Source organism: Taurulus bubalis, assembly GCF_910589615.1.
Source record: "Taurulus bubalis genome assembly, chromosome: 18".
NCBI lineage: Eukaryota > Metazoa > Chordata > Actinopteri > Perciformes > Cottidae > Taurulus > Taurulus bubalis.
In genome coordinates, this window is record NC_136606.1 from 3,410,455 (window position 1) to 3,433,782 (window position 23,328).

General features: G+C 43.9%; 1 protein-coding gene across 1 annotated transcript in view; it reads left to right on the forward strand.

The window, feature by feature from the left end:
- LOC306750719 (A-type potassium channel modulatory protein DPP6-like) overlaps positions 1-23,328 on the forward strand; it is a gene marked incomplete at both ends in the record, with an annotated part of 137,305 nt that overhangs the window by 98,524 nt on the left and 15,453 nt on the right. Inside the window, 5 exons of the mRNA XM_079234190.1 lie at positions 8,098-8,192; positions 8,660-8,734; positions 10,649-10,701; positions 11,601-11,682; positions 17,819-17,939. Coding sequence (XP_079090316.1) covers positions 8,098-8,192; positions 8,660-8,734; positions 10,649-10,701; positions 11,601-11,682; positions 17,819-17,939 — 426 coding nt within the window. The remainder of the gene's footprint in view (positions 1-8,097; positions 8,193-8,659; positions 8,735-10,648; positions 10,702-11,600; positions 11,683-17,818; positions 17,940-23,328) is intronic.

Genomic DNA, 23,328 nt, shown 5'->3' on the forward strand with positions numbered 1-23,328 from the left:
TGTATTATGTACCCTGGTGGGATTATGCAGCCACACCTTGCAGGTAAGAACTGTTGTTTGGGAATTATGAATGATTTGTTACAAATCCCTCAAACGTGGAATTATTCCACCAGTGAGAGGCTTCTCCTCGGAGAGCTTTCATAATTACACTCAAATTGCGTTTTTTGTTGCTTCATCACTGCTGTGATGTTTAATGTGCGGTGGTTGTTGTGTGAATTGTCGTTTGGTGGCCACTGGCTTCCCCGAGGATCGTACTCGCTCTATGAGCCGGAGCCGGTCTTTTCTACGCACATTAGCTGAGAAAGGACGGAGCAAGAGCACATGCGGTGAATCGAGTATTAAAGGAGGAGGTGGATTTACGAGGAGAACATGATCAGCTGGCAGACGCTGATGAAATGGCATTGAGTCACATCAACGATGACTTAAGGATTAACTGCAAATTGAGGTTATAGGTTATAAAAAATACAAAATAAAGCACATGGGGGGTTTTCAGCCGGTTGATGGAGGGTTCCTGAGAACACTTGCGTGCTCCCTTGGGAGTCATCTTGGGAGGGAAGACGAGTGAGATGAGCAAGGTGAGCGTCTGAGGGCTTAATGTTTAGTAAATGATCGACTCAACTGCTTCCCGGGGTAATAGACTTGTCGGGTGATGGTGTGGGACAGGTGGGCCTCCATCTTGAGGTCGTGACTCATTCTAAGCATGATCGTATTGTCGTGATGATGTCCATCTTTCTGGCTCATGGTGAACGCATATATCCATGCTTTTCCGCTGCTTTTTTTTTTTTTTACTAATTATTGTGACATCATTGTGCAGCTGTTCTTGCTCTGTCTGTCATGGCTGATAATGGACCTTCACAGCAGCAGTCACCTCGGCCTCGGAGGACTTATTGCCCGCTCCCTGCCGGGAGGGACAGGGTCATCTCCGTTCATATCTTTACAACTCATGCGTTCATAATTAGATTGTTTACACGAGCACAACATTGTTGTGTATATTCCACTGCTTTTGTGGACCTAAGACCTTTGGTGAACCAATTTCCAACACCAAAACTGTTCGTCCACATGAGTAAAGGTACATTTTTACAATTTCAAGCTTCAATTTTTCAGCTTTAGGGCCATATTATCACTTTACACTTGTGCCTGGGGACAGTGGTGCCTCATTATATAGAGAGATGAGATTGTTCTGCCATTTTTTATACACAACACATAACTATGTATCATATGCAAGTGCCTTTAAAAAGGTGAATTTAAGAAATGATGTAAAATCGAGAAAATGACCTCAGACCCCAGAGGGTTAACGGCTCAATGTTCTTCATAGATATAGCCTCTTTATGTTGCTCTCTACGTGCACCAGATTGATGCATTTAACTCCCCGAAATGGAGCGCCCCCCCCGGACCCTCCAGATGGGCTCAAACGCGTGACCAAGGACCACAGGAGCGTCATCCAGCCCTGGCCTCTGTGTCTGTGGCTGGCACTCTGCTCCAGTGGCAATGCATCATCTTGGTTTCTGTTGTCCTATACTTGACTTCCAAGAAGGCAATATAAAAAAAGAAAAATGGTTTCAAAGCTGACCTGTGTGCATGGCTTCACGTCAAAGGGGATCGCGTCTGCAAATTCTGTGTCAAGTGGAAGGTTTTGGTTGTCCGTCTTTTTGGAACATCAAAGATATTTCAGTCGTCTTTATTAAACAGGTATTCTGATTTTGAAGCTACATATTTCCAGGACCCTGATGTGAGACGGGTGCCCGTCCTTTTGAACGTATAGCAGAAGTGTGACGGAGGTATGTCAAAGGTTTTCTCTTTTACTATGATCAGAATTCATCTCGGTGCCCTGAGGCTTGGAACGTCTAAATAAACCAAATAAAGAGATAGAGGAAAACATGATCTATATTTGAGGAGGGAAGCAGCGTGAAGCATAAATGGATCTGCAATGTGCCGTGTTTTTCAACCGTAAGCGTGAACTCAGAAGCCGGGGAGGCAGTGAGTGATGGAACCAGCAGGCGCACGCTGATTGGCATTCCTGATAAACATAAATTACTTCCAGTGGGAAACGCGGCCAGCAGCCGCTTGCCAGTGGCCATGGGTGGTTCCATAGTTCGTCAGAAGGTTCATACTTGAGACTTTCTGCTCGTTTCTCAGCTCTGCCGTTCATCTATTTGCATGCCCATTTATCAACTTGCTCAAAAATGTGATTTCCATGTTGTGGTGTTGCTTGTGGAGAGAAAAACGCACACACAGCAATATGTGGCGTCCCCTTTCAACAACAATCTATATGAAAGAAACTAAATTACAAAAATATATGAGGGGGAGCTTTTTAATTAGAGCTCCTATTGATTTTTGTATAAACCTATATTTCACATTAAATCAAAGCCAACGGCGGCAAAGATTTAAGACTGTATTACCGCTTTGGAGACTGGATTTTATTCAGCCACAGAGAAACACCGTAATTCTTCCCCAGTGTCGCTTTTATAAGACTCACATCGGGAGCCTTGAGAACATCGTGAATTTTTACGAAGGGCTCCACTCGCAAAGAATACCAAAAAACGTGAATATGAGCGGTTGTGGCGGCCGCTTGCCGGCTCGTCATTGGCGATATTGCAATATTGTGGTTATTGTTCCAGCGCTAGCGGCCATGTTGAGATCCGTATTGAGTCTCGCGTTGAGAACCTTAAACACCGCGCCCATGCCTCGCCTCACAGCTAATGAATGAATTCAAGTGTGTTTTGAAATCACACGTATAATGTAGAGGTAAGGGTTTGTGGACGTTGACGTATTATTCCCATTATTACTTTGAAGTATCAAGAGTTCATCTATTACCGGTTTCTATTTCCATGCAGTAGACGAGAGGATATTTCCAAGTAATCGGTTCCATCACTCTACATTTCAGACATGAGTGTTTACTCTGAAGGTGAGTTAAATTCTTTTCACTAATCAAACCGATCAGCCTCTTCCGGCTTCATCTCTCAGGAAGTGCCTGTTGAGGACTCTGAGTGTTTTGAACCATCTCGACAGGAACCAAGGACACTCTGGAGAACTCTGAATGTGATCGTGTGCCTCCAAGAAAGGGTTGAGTACAGTCAGTGCTCCAGACAGCAGAATGAGCAACGTACAGGTGCAGAGCAGGAGGAGGTAATTCCCCTCCGAGAAGCCGGAGTGGATTTCCTTGAAGTGGTTGAAGCCTTGAAGCGGTTAGCTTGTCTTTCTGCTCTGATCTGTCATCTAATGAAGCCGTCATGGTGCACACGGGGCAAAGAGACTCGGTTGAAGCATTAATGAGGCCGACTGTTCACCGAATGCATTCAGGTACTAGCAAAACAAGAACCATCATTTGGTACAATTTGAGTATTAAGATTATTAAGATTAAGAAGTTCATTCATTCATGTAATTAATCACTGTGTGTTACCTTATTTATAAAGAGAAAGCATGTTTTGTTGCATGCCTACACTCCAAATACTGAAGAAAGTGTTGAAGGAAAAGGACGCCGCCTTTTAGAGCAAAACGTATTTTTTCCACCCTCATTTTGTGACGACCCACCCTACCTTTATTTCTCCCAAAAATATGTTGAAATTATTGCTAAAGCTAATAGCATAACACTCCTAGAATGTATTATATCTCCAGTTCTGGTGCATCAAGTTTGGCTAACTTATTTTTCAAACTTTCCATTGTGAATTTGAATTGTTTTTGGGGACATTTTTTCCAAAAAATAAGCCAATTCTCATCGGGGAGATCATCACCTGCCTGCGTATAGCCTCAGGCAACATACACCGAGATCTGCTTTTTCACACTGTCAATGTTGTTGTTGTGTTTTTATGAGAAACTTGTGGTGGAAAAACTATTTAACAATACGGAGTGAGCCCTACAATGAAATGAGGAACATTGAGACCAGACAATGTGTCTTTGGAGTGTTTATTCTCTGCACACAGAAGGTTCAATCATCACACAGAGCAATGCAGTCTGAAGCAGGAACAGCAGAGGATAGAGAGTGGGCTGCTTACAAACAATAGAGAACAAAGGGTTTAGGATGAGTCATCGCCAAGACATCGGTAGAGCAGTGTCTAACCCACCGTTCTCTGGTTCACTATATGCACCATTCAGCCGCTTCCTCTTATCTAAACGGAGTATATCATCGATGCACACAAGCATAAGTCACAGTGGAAAAGTACTAACCAGGAAAATGTTCCATCCAGAACTATATTCATAATACAGACTCGGCTTCGTCAGTGTCTGGCTGACTTTGCTGTAATGATGTTGCCGTGTTTCCTGATCTAAAGGGAGACTTTGATGAGATCAGTGTTTATTTATTTACCTAAACGATGCCCACGACTATGATAATTAGACTATTATTGTAATGAACAAGAATTAACCTATGAAAGTGTCAGTTTCGCAGATGAAAGGCTGATTCATTAAATATACTTGTCTCAAGAGTTGAAACATGCAATTTTTATTTTCTTTCTCTTCCTTTGTCTCATTCAAGTCTGTCGCCTCGTATCTCCTCCTCCCTCATCCTAGTACTCCCTCTCCTCCTCATCCTGGTACTCCCTCTCTTCCCTCATCCTGGTACTCCCTCTCCTCCTCATCCTGGTACTCCTTCTCCTCCCTCATCCTGGTACTCCCTCTCCTCCTCATCCTAGTACTCCCTCTCCTCCCTCATCCTGGTACTCCCTCTCCTCCCTCATCCTGGTACTCCCTCTCCTCCCTCATCCTGGTACTCCCTCTCCTCCCTCATCCTAGTACTCCTTCTCCTCCCTCATCCTGGTACTCCCTCTCCTCCCTCATCCTGGTACTCCCGCTCCTCCCTGAAGTGAGGCTGGGTTAGGTCTGTGCCCAGGGCTGGAGGCTGTATTAATAAGACATACTGCCATGGAAAGGTATAGATCAGAGCGGAAAACAGCGCCCTGGGCCAATGCACAGCGAGCTAAAGTAGAGGGGAAAGAATAGGAGAGAGTGCTAGAAAGAGATAGATTGAAGGGAAGACATAACGCCTTGGGTACTGTGAAAGGATAGATGGCTCTCGGTTCTTTGAAAGAGTAGAAAACAAAGAGTTGGAGAGGTGAAGGAGGGATGAGGAGGAGGTCTAAAATGATGAAGTCAGCAGGAGGGCATGGAAAGGGGCAGTGATGGGAAGGATTCCAGAGATCTGAGGTATATCTGAGGCGTGTGGATAAAGGAGATCAGCGACTCAGTGAGGAATAAAGATGGAGAAAAAAGGTTCCTTAAAGAGATGCAGGTCTCAGAGTAAAAATCGAAGCCTGACTATGAAAACAGAGCGAGTCACGAAGCGAAATAAAGTCCAGTCAATCCTTTCGACCACGGATTTGTCACCATCGTGTCTTTCTTTTCACGCATTCAAGCTCGTCCGCCATTACCGTCTCATATATAAGAGTAGATCATTCATCGGAGTCAAACTGAGATAATGGAGTCTTTTATTTATCCCCAAGATTCCCACGGAGGAGTCCATTCTCTACCCTTGTTGGTATGCCATTGGTTTCTAACCAGGAGACATTCTCTGTTGAGGGCGCGGTTGGCTATGTCGATCTGAAATGTCTGAAACCGCTCTTCCCTGCACGTTCTGAATCGAAGCCATTGTGATGGTAATGTTGTCACCTCTAATGGACAATTAGATATGCTAGCAGATAGAAAGCACTCTGCATAACAATCTCTGGGTTCTAATTACCTCGCCGAATGGAGTGGTTTGCTGGTGCGCCTATGGATCACTAAAGCAGGAAGACACTGGAGCGCAGACAGACTGAAGGTGAACAGGGCAGTTGTTGTATTAAACGTATCCTTCCCTGATAAAAGCCTGATGGATGAGAAGCTGTATGAACTTTCATACATCAGTGGCCTGAACCCGCTGTGTTTGTGCTGGAGGCTTTTGTATTCAGGCGTATTGAAAGCTATGCGTACGCGGATAAGTCAGAGTCTTGATCACTGTTGTGAAACCCAGCATTTTATCTTTGGGCTAAAATATCACTCTCCCATTCTGTGCATTGTGTAAAGGACTATATATTCATATTAAAGGCCTTCCTCAATTCCCTTCCTATTTTAAATAACCCGTCGTCAGTCTCAACTTGGTTACTACCATTGCTTATACCAATCCCGACGCACCGAGGCAACATGTAGCGTCTCTGTGGGACACAACACACTTTTAACCCTTTAAAAGCCTTAGAACCAATTTTGGCTCTATACCTTTTTTACTTTTTCCCTGTGTTTGGGTCGTCGTATGAACTTCCAGCACGATATGAGCAAGATTTCCCAAAAATGCCTCCTCGAGCGGTCTCTTTTTCAAACTGTATTATGGTGCCCTAACAACAGCCCACATACTAAGAAGACAGCTTTTTGGGAAGAGTAGGACCTAACGAATCGGAATATGCAACAAATAATAGTAGTAATAATAGGAGATAATAGAACAGCATTTGGGTGTCCAAAGGAGTTTCAGTCAAAAAACGTTTACGTAAATACTTAAACTTAACGGTTACTTTAATTATGTTTCACACCAGATGTTTCTTCTCACAAGGGTTGCGGTATTGTAGCAATTTAAATGAAGTTAAACAACGATGTGGTTCCAGAGATAATATGTTGTTTTTTGTCTGATAATAGGCGCAGGGTATTCGATATACTCCAATGTAAACCCATCAGTGAGGAAGTGTGTGTTGGTCGGGATGGGAGGTCAGACAGGTGAAACCAACACAAGAGATCTGAAACCAAGACAAGGTTGACCTATTTCAACCCCGACCACGATTCTCTCCTAAGACTAACCAAGGACCTTCACGAATGGTGGATCTTCTTTACAGGCAGTGAAAAGGAGGGTTCTGTTGATACCCAAACCTAAGCAAGTACTTGTGTTGCATGAGTAAGTAAGAACTAAGTAAACCTACGTTGGAAGTTTATTTAAAAAGGTACAAAGCATGAAACTGATAGAGGGTACCGAGAACAACATCGTAGGAAGTGTAGGGACGCTGAGCAAGCGACGATATTCAATGAGTTGGGAGTGAGGATGTGTTGCTTTATTGGTATATCGATACCTTACTGTATCTGCAGCAGAGTTGACCGGGTTGTAGATCATTACCAAACATTACTTTTGCAAGCTGTTGAAGATTTGGGGTTTCAGAACTTTCCGGTTTTCCTCTTTGCACCAACATAAAATGGTTCAATATATTGGTTCTACTGCGCTTGAACAGTTCCTATAGGTACCATGAACATATACAGTTAATTACCTATTACTGATATATGAACATGCAATTTATTCTAAGCAGATCTGTAAATCTAAGTAACTACAATACTCTCTTTAGAACAAACTGAAATGTCGATTCCACTACTTTAAACAAAGACAGCTTTGCTTGACTTGGAACACTTGATGTAAAAGACCTTCACACATAACAAGGCTGTATAATCGCTAAACCGATAAAGTTTGATACATTGTTGAAGCCAAAATTGTGATCACAATCATTCTACAAGTAACTGCTCAGCCTTGTTATCCCGGCCCTGCTTCTATGTCCTGACTCATTCTTCTTTTATTGGTCGCTGATTAATTAATAAAACCCAACAAGCGTAATGTAATATTTGTATTAGAAAGGTGATAAGAAGAAGCAGCCACTATAATTGAATGATGTCGTCAATGCTCAACAATAATAACTTCATTAACTTTGAAGATCCGCTTTTTATATCAAGCGTTATTCAACATTTCCGAAGGGTTCATTTACTGTTTTGAAGCCAGACTTTTTCATTTCGAGCACCACTTCTTGCACAGGAAACTAGACGGTTGAAATATCCTGACGTATTCATTGGATGTCACTGCTGTACGTTCTTTTGTTCTCCACCTGTTGAGTGTCACATGTCACAGGATTTCTACGTAAGGACATTGATTATTGCTCTCACGTTAAAATGTATCCGCCCATTTGTCCGAATTTGAGGTTATTGGTTCTTTTGGTGCTTTTCTCGCCAATGATTCTGTCTTATTTTGAAAGGGCAGTATAATTATATATGTTTGTGTAATTAGAGTAATCTCGTTGTATTTCTGTCTGACTTTTAAAATGTGCTATTACGCGACACTTTCAGCTAAATCTGAAGTCAAATGCTCTTTTTCTCTCCCTTTCCTTGCAGGCAATGAGCTTTTATACCGTAATCGTGACGGCGACGTCGTCAAGTTCAACGTCGACACCGACGAGAAGACCGTCTTGGTGCACAACAAGAAGTTTGTAAGTCTTCCGTCATCTTTTCTCCTCTCTTTACTTCCTCACAATCACAGGACTACAGGACTGACCGTGGCTGCCCATGGATTAGATTAAAACTAGCGTCAGCACATCAAAGCACCCACAGCTCTTTTCTTTAATGTTTTTTTTATGACAAAGCTTAATCAAATGACCCACTGTTGCTGTGGAATGTGAACTGCGTAGTTAAAACGTAGGGCGTGGGCATGTGGGGGGTAACGTTGAGATGGAAATGGAGATGACGACACACAACATTATGTCCGCCATCAAATTGCAGAGCCCTATTGCGAAGATTAATGCAACTCCCATTTGCTTCAGGAGCCGAGCAATCCGTCAAACGCAGTCATTTAAGGACTAGTTTAATGGAAAAATACCACGCATGGTTAAAGGTCTCATCTTTTTATCTTCTTTTTTTTCTTCTTCCTCCACTCTTACATCTGCCTTCTGCCTCTCAGGAAATGTACAAAGCCAGCAAGTACGAGGTGTCTCCCGACATGAAGCATGTGCTGCTGGCCTACAACGTTGCACCGGTGAGCTTCTCATTTGTTTGCTTGTTTTTTGAATTAGCAAACTGACAGCCAAATATGTCAGCCGCCTCCATGGGTATGGGGTTGGGGGGGTGCATGCTCATATGGTGCATCAAAGGCAGGGGAGAAAGGAAGGAGGGTGGGTGAGGGGAGAGGGGGGAAGTAATCATGGCGGGTTGTGAAGGCCTGTCGCACACCGCTGCCTGTCAGCGATTGCGGCGGCGGCGGCCGGCACAGCCGAGCGGAACTGTAGCGAGGGGAGGAGGCGGGAACGCAAACAAACCCCTCGGCGCCTGAAAAACGGGCGCGCAGGGAGGGAGATGAGATCCACCGAAGGAACAGGAAGTGTTGGCTGGGGGGATTTGTCATTCCTCTGCAATTGTGAATGAAGTGGCCCACAGTGACAATACACGATGCTCTGCCAACACGCCGATACGCATCAACCGCGTCTCATCCTAAATGTATAAGTAGATCAGATATATTGAATCCTTGTGCGATGTGTTTACTTCTCTGTGGAGCGTTTTGGGGGCCTGTCGCTGCTGAGTGAAAGATGCCAGGAGGCTTTTGCAGAAAACACTACGACGCACTAGAGATGAATGCCGTGTTTTCGCTGCGTATTCCATCCGAACCTCCCACCGCCGTGATAGATGGCCGTCGCTGCTGCTTGACGCTCACCGTAGCGGCGCCTCTGTGACACGAACGCACAAACAAACCGTCCTCCATTGGAGTGTGAACGCGTCTCTCGTTGGCAGTGGGTTAGTGCATGCATGCATGTAGCGCACACAAGGTGATTGAATGGATTTTAACGTGACTCATCTGTCAAGAAATGGTCATAAATACTTCATTTCAAAGATGAACGTTGAGTAATAGCTGTAGCAGCTTCCGATTAAATAGACGAGCGCCAAATATGGTGACGTGGAGCGCGTGATCGGAGAGTGACTTTATAGCAGGTCGGTAAAAAAGTGGCACGTGAAAGTGTGGAGGCTCTCTCGTGTGAAGCCACGCCCAGCAGTGATGTCACGGTGTGATGTCACGCCCGAGAGTACAACTGCGGGTGCGTCCCAAGTCTCTTAATTGCATCCTCGTTTCCCTCACTTGCGTCTTATGCAATCAGCGTAGAGAAGCTCCGCCCGCGAATGAAGCGAATCAATCAATTCTCAACGCTTTTGGTCTGAACGCAGCATTAGTCCCTCCCACCAGGGATGCATGGAGAGACGGAAGGAAAGCATGCAAGGAGAAAGGAAACGACAATTAGGAAACTTGGGATGTTTCCTGTACATCGCTGCAGCAAGGTGACTCTTAACGAGTCGCCACTAGAGGTCATTTAAAGGGCGCGTTAAGTTGCTCGTTAACCTTGGCAGAGCTAGAGATGTTGAAAGCGTTTTTATTGTTCTTTTTTTTTTTAACTTCTAACGTTGTTTCTTCTCATTCTACAATCTTCATTTTCAAAGGTAGTCTGACATTCATATTGATTTTTACAAAACAATAATAATAATTTGGTTTAAAGGTTGACTACGCTCTGCATATGCATTCTTCTCTTTTAGCACTAAGTCATTGTTATATATATATATATATATATGTATATATATATATATATATATATATATATATATATATATATATATATATACATATATATATATATATATATGTGTGTTCTTTGACGTCAAATTACTGGTTTTGTAAATGGAGTTGGCTGACTTTAAAGAGAGAGATACATACAAAGTGTAGGTGTACGCTTACTTTATATTGTACTTTATAATATTCTATATATATATGTATATATACATATATATATATATATATATATATACATATATATATATATATATATAATCGGTATGTCAAGGTGAAACTGCAACCTGTTTTCGAGTGAAGATGTCTGACGTCAATCCTCTCTGCTTCCTATTCTTCCAGGTGTACCAGTATTCTTACACGGCCTTCTACATTATCTGCAGTCTGGATACTCCGTAAGTAGGCGGCACACCTGCGTTTTTCCCTTCATGTTGAACTCCGTGATCTTATCCTCTGACGTCCCTCCTGACCTCATTCCCACCTGTTCCAACAACTCCCCTCCTCCAAAGCAACCTGCGGCACCAGCTGCCCTGTTTACGTCCACATTCTGTCCCATTCTGTGAGGTGAAAGGGTTAATCAGTAATGTGTGACCTCACATGGCAGGCGGCAAACAGTCGGCGCTCTTTGCTGCAATTCAACCTCTCTGATTTTCATGCCTCTGTGTTAAAAACACAGGGAAAAGTACCTGAGAGTGTATGGAGCTAAATCCAGGTCATATGTTTTGTTGAAAAAACTTTACTGAAAACTGAAAAGATGTATTATTTTTCAAAGTTCAACAACAAAACTTGATTTCTTTTTTTCTTCAAATGAACAAAACATATGACCTGGATTTAGCACAAAATCATGACACACATTTTCCAGAAGCCAGAACTTGTAGCGCTTAATGAATCAGTACTGATCAGCTGCCAATACATCATACGGCCATTTTGCCCAGTTGGTAGACGCCTCACTCATTTACCTTTTTTAAAGGTCCCAGTATTACAGCGCCGTCAACAGCAGCTCCGTGTGAGTCCATTTGTGTGCTGCCACCTAGTGGCGATGTGCAAAAAGAAAAAGAGCAAGAAACACCTCAGCTAATGACCTCATTCATCCTCAGTCTCAGACAGAGACATAGATGCAGCGGCGCCTCTGACTCTGCAGCTCTTTTCCCAACCGTGTATTTATGGAAACACTTAAACCTTTCCTTCTCAGACCTGCTACGCCGGTTCCTCTCCTGCAGCCGCAGACAGCCGCTGTGTGCATTGGTCCGCGCTTCTATCTGATTGCATTGTGTCCTCTGTCTGTGCACCCCAGGGCGACGTGGAACTTGAACCCTCCAGAGGTCAGGAATGCTCAGCTGCAGTACGCGGGCTGGGGGCCCCAGGACCAGCAACTGGTAAGAACTGCAATATCCATGAAATATCCATGAAGTCCCCTGTGTCCTCTCTGCTGCGGATCAATGAGGGGCTCAAAGTATCTGCATTGTGTGACTCGTAGCTGTGGAAACGTGTCTTTTAATGTCGCTTTATAACGTTAATGGAAGATAGTATGAATGATTTAGAGGGATTTGTGGCCCACTAAGGGGAGGAGTTGGAATGAGTGATGAACGTGGAGAAAGTACTTGTTTCCTATGTTTAAACCTGCATTAATGGATCTTAATTAAACCAAAACAAGAGGCATACAATAAGCTAAAACACTGCAGAGTGGTACTTCTCTGTGTATTCATCGCTAAGAATGACACCGTTTACATACATGCATTTCATTTATTGTTAATATTTAATAAAAAGAAAGTTGATTAGAGCAGCTTTGAGGTGCGCAAATGCCAACGCCGATTTTAATCCGAATGTCGATCCTTTTGACGGATGCGGCCCGTGAAGGTGGGTCAAGCCCATAAAACAAGATTAATGGTGCATTCAAGTGTCCCTTGTCAAATCACCAAGTCAGATATTTCAGGAAATTAACCTTAAACGGCTGAGTAAACACAAGTGGAGGAACAAGTTCCATCGTACCTGAGGTTACATTTCACTCACGCACACAATTGACAACCGGGAATCAGTTTAATGGTAAATATCATCATCACGTAACTTCCATTTAGTAACACCGAGTCATAAGATGGATGAACAGTGGAGTCAATGCCTGACTTCTTCATTGGTCCATAGATTTACCAGATTATTGATGACCCTCTGAACACAGAAACCTGACACATACGACATGTTTACGCTTCATTCTCTGCCTTTACGAGCTGACCAGGATTACCTCAGAGCTCCATTACATTGACCAATACACAAGTTCAAACAGAATCATGGGATATTGAGGGCTGCAAAGGTCGTGTGCTCCACATGTGATGTGGCACAGGACTTACTGGGCTCCTTTCAATCCAGATTGAAGACTTTTCTGTTTGCTTTTAAAACCTTTTAAAATCGAAATGTGCCCCAATGCAAATTTTAGAGACCTCGACCCCTAGAGAATGTCTTTCTGTACTAAACCCTCTCTCACTTTGTTCTGCTTCACTTTATCAAAGTCAACCTTTACAGAGAGAATGTTCACATATTGAGCTATGATTTGGGTTAGAGAATGTTCACATATTGAGCTATGATTTGGGTTAGAGAATGTTCACATATTGAGCTATGATTTGGGTTAGAGAATGTTCACATATTGAGCTATGATTTGGGTTAGAGAATGTTCACATATTGAGCTATGATTTGGGTTAGAGAATGTTCACATATTGAGTTATGGTTTGGGTTAGAGTTGGACCTTACAGCTGCATCATTTCAAAGAAATAATCATCCTGAAAGTGATTTTTTTCTAGGCGGACCTGAAACCTTTTCATTTTTTTCTGTGTGTCATCTTCATTTACTCTTAACCAGTAACATATAGACTGATATTTACACATCTGAACAACATCTCACATGTGTACCTTTTATTATAACACCAAAATTATTCAAATAGCCCAAACGGTTGCAGAGATACACCCTTTTTAGTTTGAGGATGACATTTTCGAGGAAAGGGCCTAAAAATAGGTTGTTTTTTAAAAGGTTTGAACCAGACTCAAGGATATTAATCACACTCACTACTGCATTGTATTCTATTTTGTGCTTTCTATTCTATTCGTCCTCGATAGACAAACATCGGAAACATCCGAGTCGCCAGGACTCAGACGACCTTCATAATCCGGAGGCAGAATTGTCCTCACGTCGATGGAGCGGTGTGCTTTTAACTCTACAAAAACTAATTCCTCCCTCAAATCATCCTAATGATTCTCTGAGATTTCCCAGTAAACACATCTCAAGTTAAACAGCCATCGTTAGACTCGCAGGGCGCGGCGGTCCTTTGCAACTCTTCCGAGATGACTCATTTCCCGCCTCCGTCATCACAGTCGAACTTGTCAGCGCGGTAATGAGCTCCAGTCTGTCGGTTTGCAGGGCAGACAGAACCGACGTGAGAACGTTCTGCGGCACAATGCTATTAATTACCTGTTATCTCCTCAGTGGATTAATTAACACAGTCGCTAGGCTGATACAGCCTCAAGTTTCCCACCATTAGTCACAAAGTGGTTTTAGCTCCATCAGGCGAATTACGTTAGCATGAAACCGAGCAGCAGCTGGTTCCCCCGAAGGTTCAGACGTCCTCTGTCGAAGGTGGAGGTTGAAGTTAGAGATGTCGGAAGAAACGAGCTCACGTTGTGTCGACGCGTCGGATACTCAGGAGCATCCTGTGTTCTTTCCCATGGAGAATGAGCACACGCCCAGATGTACACTCCCAAATACAGCTGCCAAGCCACATGTTGAGCAATCCTTTACGCTAAGACGTCAGGGTGTTTCGGTGGATCCTGGCGTCTTAATTTTGCAGAGCCGTTGATCTGCACAAAGAAGATGCGTACGTCTTTTTGTTTGTGAGAAGCAAACCCCCAGTGAAGGGAGGAGCTTCCTGCTCCCTATAGGCAGCTAATCTTGTGTGTGTGTGTGTGTGTGTGTGTGTGTGTGTGTGTGTGTGTGTGTGTGTGTGTGTGTGTGTGTGTGTGTGTGTGTGTGTGTGTGCTTGCGTGTGTGTGTGTGTGTGTGCTTGTGTGTGTGTGTGTGCTTGCGTGTGTGTGTGTGTGTGTGTGCTCGTTTGTGTGCTTGCATATGTGTGTGTGTGTGTGTGCTTGCGTGTGTGTGTGTGCTTGTGTGTGTGCTTGCATATGTGTGTATGTGTTCTTGTGTGTGTGTGTGCTTGCATATGTGTGTGTGTGCTTGTGTGTGTGCTTGCGTGTGTGTGCTTGCGTATGTGTGTGTGCTTGCATGTGTGCATGCATGTGTGTGTATGCTTGTGTGTGTGTGTGCTTGCATGTGTGTATGCTTGCATATGTGCTTGCGTATGTGTGTGTGCTTGCATGTGTGTATACATGTGTGTGCTTGTGTGTGTGTGTGCTTGTGTGTGTGTGTGTGCTTGCATGTGTGCATGCGTGTGTGTGCTTGGGTGTGTGTGTGTGTTTGCATGTGTGTGTGTGCTTGCATATGTGTGTTTGTGTGTGCTTGCATGTGTGCATGCATGTGTGTGCTTGCGTATGTGTGTGTGCTTGTGTGTGTGCTTGTGTGTGTGTGTTTGTGCTTGCATGTGTGCATGCATGTGTGTGCTTGGGTGTGTGTGTGTGTTTGCATATGTGTGTGTGTGCTTGCGTATGTGTGTTTGTGTGTGCTTGCATGTGTGCATGCGTGTGTGTGCTTGCGTATGTGTGTGTGCTTGTGTGTGTGCTTGTGTGTGTGTGTTTGTGCTTGCATGTGTGCATGCATGTGTGTGCTTGGGTGTGTGTGTGTGTTTGCATATGTGTGTGTGTGCTTGCGTATGTGTGTTTGTGTGTGCTTGCATGTGTGCATGCGTGTGTGTGCTTGGGTGTGTGTGTGTGTTTGCATGTGTGTGTGTGCGTGCTTGCATATGTGTGTGTGTGATTGCGTATGTGTGTTTGTGTGTGCTTGCATGTGTGCATGCATGTGTGTGCTTGCGTATGTGTGTGTGCTTGTGTGTGTGCTTGTGTGTGTGTGTGTGTCTGTGTGTGTGTGTGTGTGTGTGCTTGTGTGTTTTTGTGCTTGCGTTTGAAAGAGATCGAGAGAAAAAGAAACTGTAAGACTTGGTCCAATTCACCTACAATAATACTTTAATTGTATATAATTGCACTTTTCAAAGAAGCTTAATGAAGGTCAACTCTTTCATCACAGAGATTATAATATCTCTGTGTCCAATACATGAATACCGTTTGTATGGATCAACTTCATACAAAAGACATTTTAATAGAATCTTTCTTTCGACCTTCTCCTGTGTCACTACAATCTTTCAAACGTTTATACTTTTTATATTTATACCTTGACTCCACTTGAGAACACTTTATTCATTATGTTTAATATGTCGCTGAAACCTTCACGTTTCTTTCAATGAGTTCGGTTTACATTCTCCATAAACAGCACCGTCATGTAATGGTGAAGAAGTGAACACATTCCCTCAGTGTGCTGCGGAGGTTCTCAGCCGCCCAGCGTTTGTTTAATCTCGTCCAAACATTCCCTCTGAGGATGAACGTGGATCCGCCATCGCTGGCTGACTCCTCGGCACATCCTGGCCTTACAAGTCAATATAAGTCCATTTTTCATGTTTATGACACTATTCCACAATCAATATCTGCACTAAATGAATTATTAAAAATACTTAACTTCACTTAATCAAAGATCAGAGATACTCTTAAAACATTTGTTATTATTACTTTAAAAAAAGAGATCATATCCATAATTAAAATGAGAAAATCCGTCCTGGAAGATTCTTTTTCTAGATTCTACTAGTAACACATATATGAACTTCTTATCTAGTCTCACACGGGTTTTCTGTATATTTTACCTTTTTTAATGATTCAAATAGACCTTGTGGTTGAGGAGATATAATCAGCATTTAGTATGGCATGCAAAGCATTCGCAATTTCCACCACAAAATGGATAAGGTAGTGAAGAGACGCAGAAACTTTTCACCAGCTCGTTAGTTTTCATACGAGTGTGTTTACTTAATGCCACGTTGCTGAGACATGAGACATGTGTCTAGTAAAAGATTGAAACGTGCTAAATTAGTAAATGAGGTCTATTCTTAGTGTTGATCCTTTATACCGTGTACAAATCAACATTCCTGCTGCACAGCGTCCCACCGGTTCCCTAATCCTTGAGATCCAGAGCAAACCCGATCCCGTAATAGCCTGCGATTGATTCCAGCGCGGCATTAAGGTCGTAACATTTAAAAATTCTCGCCCCGAGAGCCACCCGCCCTATCACGCTCACCGTGGGTGCTGATGATCTATTATTCTCTGTAATGAAAGAGTTGACCTTCAGTTATCTTGAAAGCCCTGCAGGTCTGTTAGCGGAAAGCATCAAAGTCAGAGTTTGGTCCCGAGGTTTTCGCCGTCTTTTCAGAACCGTCTTTTCAGAAATTGAAAAGACTTATTTTTCCTCTTTTTCTTTTGTTAAAATCTTTGGTGTACCTCTCATAATAAAGAGAGGTGTCATCGCCATAAAGGTGCACTCTCTTGTGTGTGACAGGTGAGAAAGCTCGATGCTAACTCGGCTCATGTGTGTGTGTTGGTCCCCCGGGTTGATTGTAGCTGTGATAGCATGACTTCTAACCCACGTCTCCCACCTGCCAAATAACGCGTCGGTATAAATACCAAACTGCCCTCAGGCTTTCTCTTGCCAGTGTTGATACTAATAATAATAATAATAATAATAATAATAATAATAATAATAATGTAACAGCTTATTCCTTATAGTGAAACTCAGCCGGAAGGGATTATTAGGCTTTTCTGGACGGGAGCTGCTTGAAAAAGAAGCTGTGATTGTGGTTGAGTTATCTTCATTGTGTTAAGGTAGGCGTGTCTTATTGAAGGTAGGCGTGTCTTATTGAAGGTAGGCGTGTCTTATTGAATGTAGGCGTGTCTTATTGAAGGTAGGCATGTCTTATTGGAGGTGGGCGTGTCTTATTGAATGTGGGTGTGTCTTATTGAAGGTGGGCGTGTCTTATTGAAGGTGGGCGTGTCCCTCTGCTCTAATCTCTGGTTCTTTCATCAGGCATGTGTTCAGGTGATTTTCACCCGATGTTAGTGATAGAGGGTGAGAAAATTTTGGGTGGACATTAACATTGAAGGGAGACTTTTCCTTCACAGGACAAGACTCACATGTCCCAGGAACATGTGGACCAAATAACAAGTTCATAGCTCAGATATATATATTTTTAATCATGTTTTATTGACGATTCACAAATTTCCCCCCCGATTTTGAGCCTTTTTTTAGGGTCCATCCATGATACCTGTTTTTGGTTTTATGAGAAGTTCTACAGGTACTTCAATTTGCCTCGTGTTGTTGTATTTGAATGTATTTTGACGAGAGGTATTTGTTATCAGGTACATTATATCTGGTAAAATATACCCGACGTCAGTGATGGAGTTCCAGTGTTCTAGAGAGATGTTTTTTCCTTTCCAGAATGTGACGTGATGTATTTCCTCTCTCTCTCCTCTCTGGTTCATGTAGATCTTTGTTTTTGAGAACAACATCTACTATCGCTCCAGGGTTGACAACCGCTCCATCCGCCTGGTGTCTTCTGGCAAGGAGGGCGTCATCTTCAACGGGCTCAGCGATTGGCTGTATGAAGGTAAGGCAACCACAAAAAGGAAAAGTTTGACTTTTTTTTCCCCACAGAGATTTTGTTGAGAAGTTTGAAACCGTCAGAAAAGTTTCATGATTTATGCTGAGCTGAGCTGACCGTCTTCAAGTTACATCTTGGCAGCACGGGCACTTTTCCATGTACAGTCTTCTCACCCTTTGCAAGATTTTTACTCTGGAAACGTGGGAGCAGTTAGCCCGCCTCTGTCAAGCCGCTGCTCTAAATCTCCCACATAGCCCAGAGGAAATAACCTGCAAATAGTCATTAATGCACGTTGGGTTTTGTACGGATTTAACAGACAAGAGCGTGTTAAATACGCCTCAGAGGTGTTGGTGAGCGGATTGTTTCCAGTCTCTATGCTAAGCTAAGTTAGCCACTGCTGGCTGGAGCCTTACATTACCAACAGACATGAGAGGAGTATCGATGTTCTCGTCTAACTCTCAATTTCCCAAAACGCCGAACTATTCCTCTAATCAGGCGGTTCCCAACCTCAAAGTAAGAAACACCAAACAGACCACAGCTTGATTTATAAGAGAGAAAGAAGACAAAGCGCACTTCCACAACACACAAAACACAATTCAAGTTTTATTTGTGACTTTTCGCTTTGATAAAACTACTCAACAATCATTCATTCAACATGTCACTTCAATTTTTATTCATTTTGACATATTAACATTGAACATATATATAAAAATGAGGTTTGTCAGACAGTTATAAAGTTAAAAAAACAGCAGAAAAAGTAAAACTACAATCACCCTGACACCCCTTTAATTATCTCTTACATGTAAACTTGCATACTCAGCCCTGCATGTATACCTGCATGTTCCTGAACACACAAATCCCGCCCACAGCTTCTTTTTAAAGTGTCATCAAAGATTCAGAAGACTCACGAGACGGTCCGATCCCCCGGGGCTCCATCATGCACATCACTATTTCTGCCGTGTCGCATTTGGTTTCTTGCAGGTAAATTAAAAGATTCTGTCAACTTTAGACAGCTCCCAGAAAATGAAAACGGAAAAAGGAAAATGAAAAACGTCCTACGCCGGTTGATTTGGTGCGCGCATGTTGCACACGCTCTGATACAGATGTCATGGCGCTTCTTCAAAGCTCACCTGTGCGCCTCGCAGTGAAAAAAAAAAACAGCTAATGAATTTACATCGGCTGCGCTCTGCGCTCAGATAGCAGCGCCGCCGACGTCCCCTGACACCCCTGAGATGTTAATCCTGGAGGAAGACTGTGAAACAATATGTCTCTGTTTGCCGCTGAGACCGGCTGCCACATAGTGCGCCTCTGAAGGATTTAGAAGCTGTGACCGGCTGCCACATAGTGCGCCTCTGAAGGATTTAGAAGCTGTGACACCAGAGGTTATCTGAGGTCACCGAAGCAGAGCTGCGTGGGGTTTGTTTTTCATTTCGTCGACCCACGGCTCCTCTTATCTGCGCATTAGCCGGGCTGACATTTGAAAACCACGTCCATCCTTCAAGAGCAATATCCATTCCCAGGCATTTAAACATTAATCAGAGCGTTATTACAGCGTCGAAAGCCCTCCCATGACTCGTATTTATGTGCTGCTGAAGGCCGGGTAATTTACACTCATCATTATTGAGGGATACATCTTTCACCGAGAGATAAAACACGGGACACAGATTCATTATGTCGAGATAAAAGGGAATTGTAGAGCAGCAGAGTTGTATTTTGTTCCCGCCTGCATGTAGTTTAACAAATAGATTGAGATTCTTCCAGTCTGTTTTATTATCTTGAGATATTATATAGTGGGATATTTGTGCTTATCTTTGCTCTATGTTATCGTGGAATATTTAACCATTCAATTAAAACGAATGAAATATATCAGACGTCGTTTTCAAATGAAATAATTAGACTTCAGGTACAGCATTCATGTAGTCAAGGCAAAACCCAAAGATAGCAGGCTTAAACCAATTATTCATCATCAAGATTATAATGATCTACTTCAGCGTGTTTCAGAGAGGCGCTGGTTCCACTTCATGGGGATGTTGGAGGCGGGATGCAATGGACTTGTATTGGCTTGTACTGACAGGCATTTCTATTTTTTTGTCCACCCCATATATGTGAATGAGTGTTGGATAAATGATGCTGAAGTTGATTCATGATGTCATATCTAATGTCCAGGTGTCTAAATGCATTCCAAGCAGCTGATGAGAATGAATTGATTATGTTTGCCTGATATTATTTGTTTATCTTTGCTATTAAGCTAAAAGTCACTATAATTTATATTATTGTCAAATCCCTTCTTTTTTTTTGTCCATAAGCCTGTAAATAGATTTGGCGTTGGCCCAGCGGTGATGATGCCAGCATCTGCAGGGGAGCTTAGAAGTGTCGCCAGGTTGTGTGATGTTTACATTCATCAGTGGGACTGCAGAGTATTCTCCATGCTAATGACTCCGGCTCTGCTCTGGCCAAGGTCACCGTCAAGGTCAAGCCGAGGCTCAGACCGCGGCGCAGGAGAAATGAGGTCTTAAGCTCCGTCTATCGCTGAGCGGCGGATTTGATGCTGAGGGGTGAAAGGTTGGCAAATAATCTCCCGGGCTTGAATATCCTCTGGCTTTCGTTGCTGTCTTAATCCACCAATGTGTGTGTGTGTGTGTGTGTGTGTGTGTGTGTGTGTGTGTACGGGGGTGTGTGACTGTGTGTGTATGTACTGGTGTGTGTGTGTGTGTGTGTGTGTGTGTGTGTGTGTGTGTGTGTGTGTGTGTGTGTGTGTACTGGTGTGTGTTTACGGCTGTGTGTGTACAGGTGTGTGTGTACAGGTGTGTGTGTCTGTACGTGTGTGTGTACGTGTGTGTCTGTACAGGTGTGTGTGTATAGGTGTGTGTGTCTGTACATGTGTGTGTGTGTGTACGGCTGTGTGTGTACAGGTGTGTGTGTCTGTACGGGTGTGTGTACGGCTGTGTGTATACGGCTGTGTGTGTGTACGGCTGTGTGAGTACAGCTGTGTGTGTACGACTGTGTGAGTACGGTGGCGTGTACAACTGTGTGTGTACGGCTGTGTGTGTACAGGTGTGTGTGTGTGTCTGTACGTGTGTGTGTGTGTACAGCTGTGTGTGTACAGGTGTGTGTGTACGGGTGTGTGTACGGCTGTGTGCGTACGTCTGTGTGCGTACGACTGTGTGTGTACGAGTGTGTTCGTATGTCTGTGTGTGTACGACTGTGTGTGTACGACTGCGTGTGTACGAGTGTGTGTGTACAGCTGTGTGTACGGCTGTGAGGTGTACGACTGTGTGTGTACGGCTGTGTGTGTACGGCTGTGTGTACGGCTGTGTGTGTACGACTGTGTGTGTACGGCTGTGTGTACGGCTGTGTGTGTACGGCTGTGTGTGTACGACTGTGTGTGTACGGCTGTGTGTGTACGGCTGTGTGTGTACGGCTGTGTGTACGGCTGTGTGTGTACGACTGTGTGTGTACGGCTGTGTGTGTACGGCTGTGTGTGTACGACTGTGTGTGTACGGCTGTGTGTACGGCTGTGTGTGTACGGCTGTGTGTGTACGGCTGTGTGTGTACGGCTGTGTGTGTACGGCTGTGTGTGTACGGCTGTGTGTACGGCTGTGTGTGTACGGCTGTGTGTGTACGGCTGTGTGTGTACGACTGTGTGTGTACGACTGTGTGTGTACGGCTGTGTGTGTACGACTGTGTGTGTACGGCTGTGTGTGTGCATGCAGGAGAGACGGAAAAAGACGAGAGAAGAGAATAAGTGAAATTAAAGAGACATAGCCAAGAACCCCGTTGGCTGTGTGTAATAGTCCAAAAGGCCTCCGGAGAGTCTTGAGTGTTGTCGGCGTCTGTCGGCGGTGTGATTATCGAGGCCGCGTCCCGCAGCGCCGCGCCGCCCGATGAAACAGCTGTTCACCGGGCTCTGCTGCGCCGAGATAAAAAGCTGCCGCCGCTTTGATTGGAGTCGTGTTTCGCCCCGTAGATGTTTGGCGAGATGACGGCTCGTTCGCCAGGGCTGCGTCTGTTTATCGCTCCGCTTCGTGGCCGGGCCCCCGGGGCCCCGGAGGGACCGCGTCATCGACACTCCTGCACTGGAAAAGGGGGAAAGATTAATAACACATTTGAAAAAAAAATGTTTTTAAAGTTTGGTGGTGAAAACAAGCTGGAACTGATGTGAGACACAGTTGTTTGTGTGACATTGCCGGGAGAATGTGACGAAAACAGGATTGGGAACATTCGGATCAGTCTTGAAATAAATGTTATGAAGATAGATACTAATGTTTGCTTCTGTGACGTTGTCATTGTAGGATATTGACTTTAGAGTTGCTGCTAAACTAAATTGTCCTGGAGTGAAGTGTGCATCAACATTATCAATAACACACTCGGGGCTTTGCATTTTGAGTTATCTGAGGAACAAATGGAGCATAAATGCGCTTGTGATAGGAATAAATATGTTTTATTGCACTATAAAACTAAAACCTTTTTAGGATTTAACTTTGGAAATGTCCCTCCAGAGCCACATAACACATTATACAACTGCTTCCAAAGGCAGAACAGGACTCCTCCTGACAAGTAAACATCATTTTACGTTTAAACTTGATGGATGGCCCCTTTAAGTGAGGCTGAGACCAACAAGTAGGGCGAATGTATTCACAGGGGCTGGATCCCCTCCTCTTTCAACCTGGACCCATGTGTCCCAGTCTTTGTGTATCTCAGTGACTACAGCTTCTGGGATTGATCCAGTATTGATCCAGTATAGCCGCCCAATGGCTGCAATGTAACCCAATGGATGGAGAGGAAAGGACCGCCCACGGAGAAAAACAGTGTTTGTCTTTACTCGATCCCGTCTGTTTGTTTTCTGTGTCCAACCAAGTCTCATCCACAGGAGTCATCCACATCACAGGTCACATGACACAATAACAAACAGGCCGAGGTCAAGCTAAAGGTTAAATAACCTTCATTAAACGCGTTCATCCGGTAGAATCTACTGTCATCTTTTGCTGTGGACTCTGAAGACGCTGTGCTAGACCTCACGCCGTCACGTGCTTTTCTATTCTTGCTCAATCATCACCTGCGCTGTGGAAACAGTGTGCGGTATTTATAGCAACACGAGTCTCAGCATCTCGGGTGGAAACAACGCAAAGTGTCGCGTCATCGACCCAACCGGTCCGGAGGACGGCGAGTTCCTGATGTCACACTTCAACTTTGAGCAAACTGCTGACTCTTTCCTCTGAGAGATCCGAGGATTTTGCCATGCCAAGTAGTTATTTTTGTCTTTTCTTCATATGACAATTAGCCAGGACTGAGTGTAGTCTTGCGGTGGCAGTAGGATTGATGTGGTTAGTGGAGTGGAAAAGAGGGAAGTAGTCAGACTCCAGAAAGCTGCATTCCTCTCTGTGATGTGGCGCTG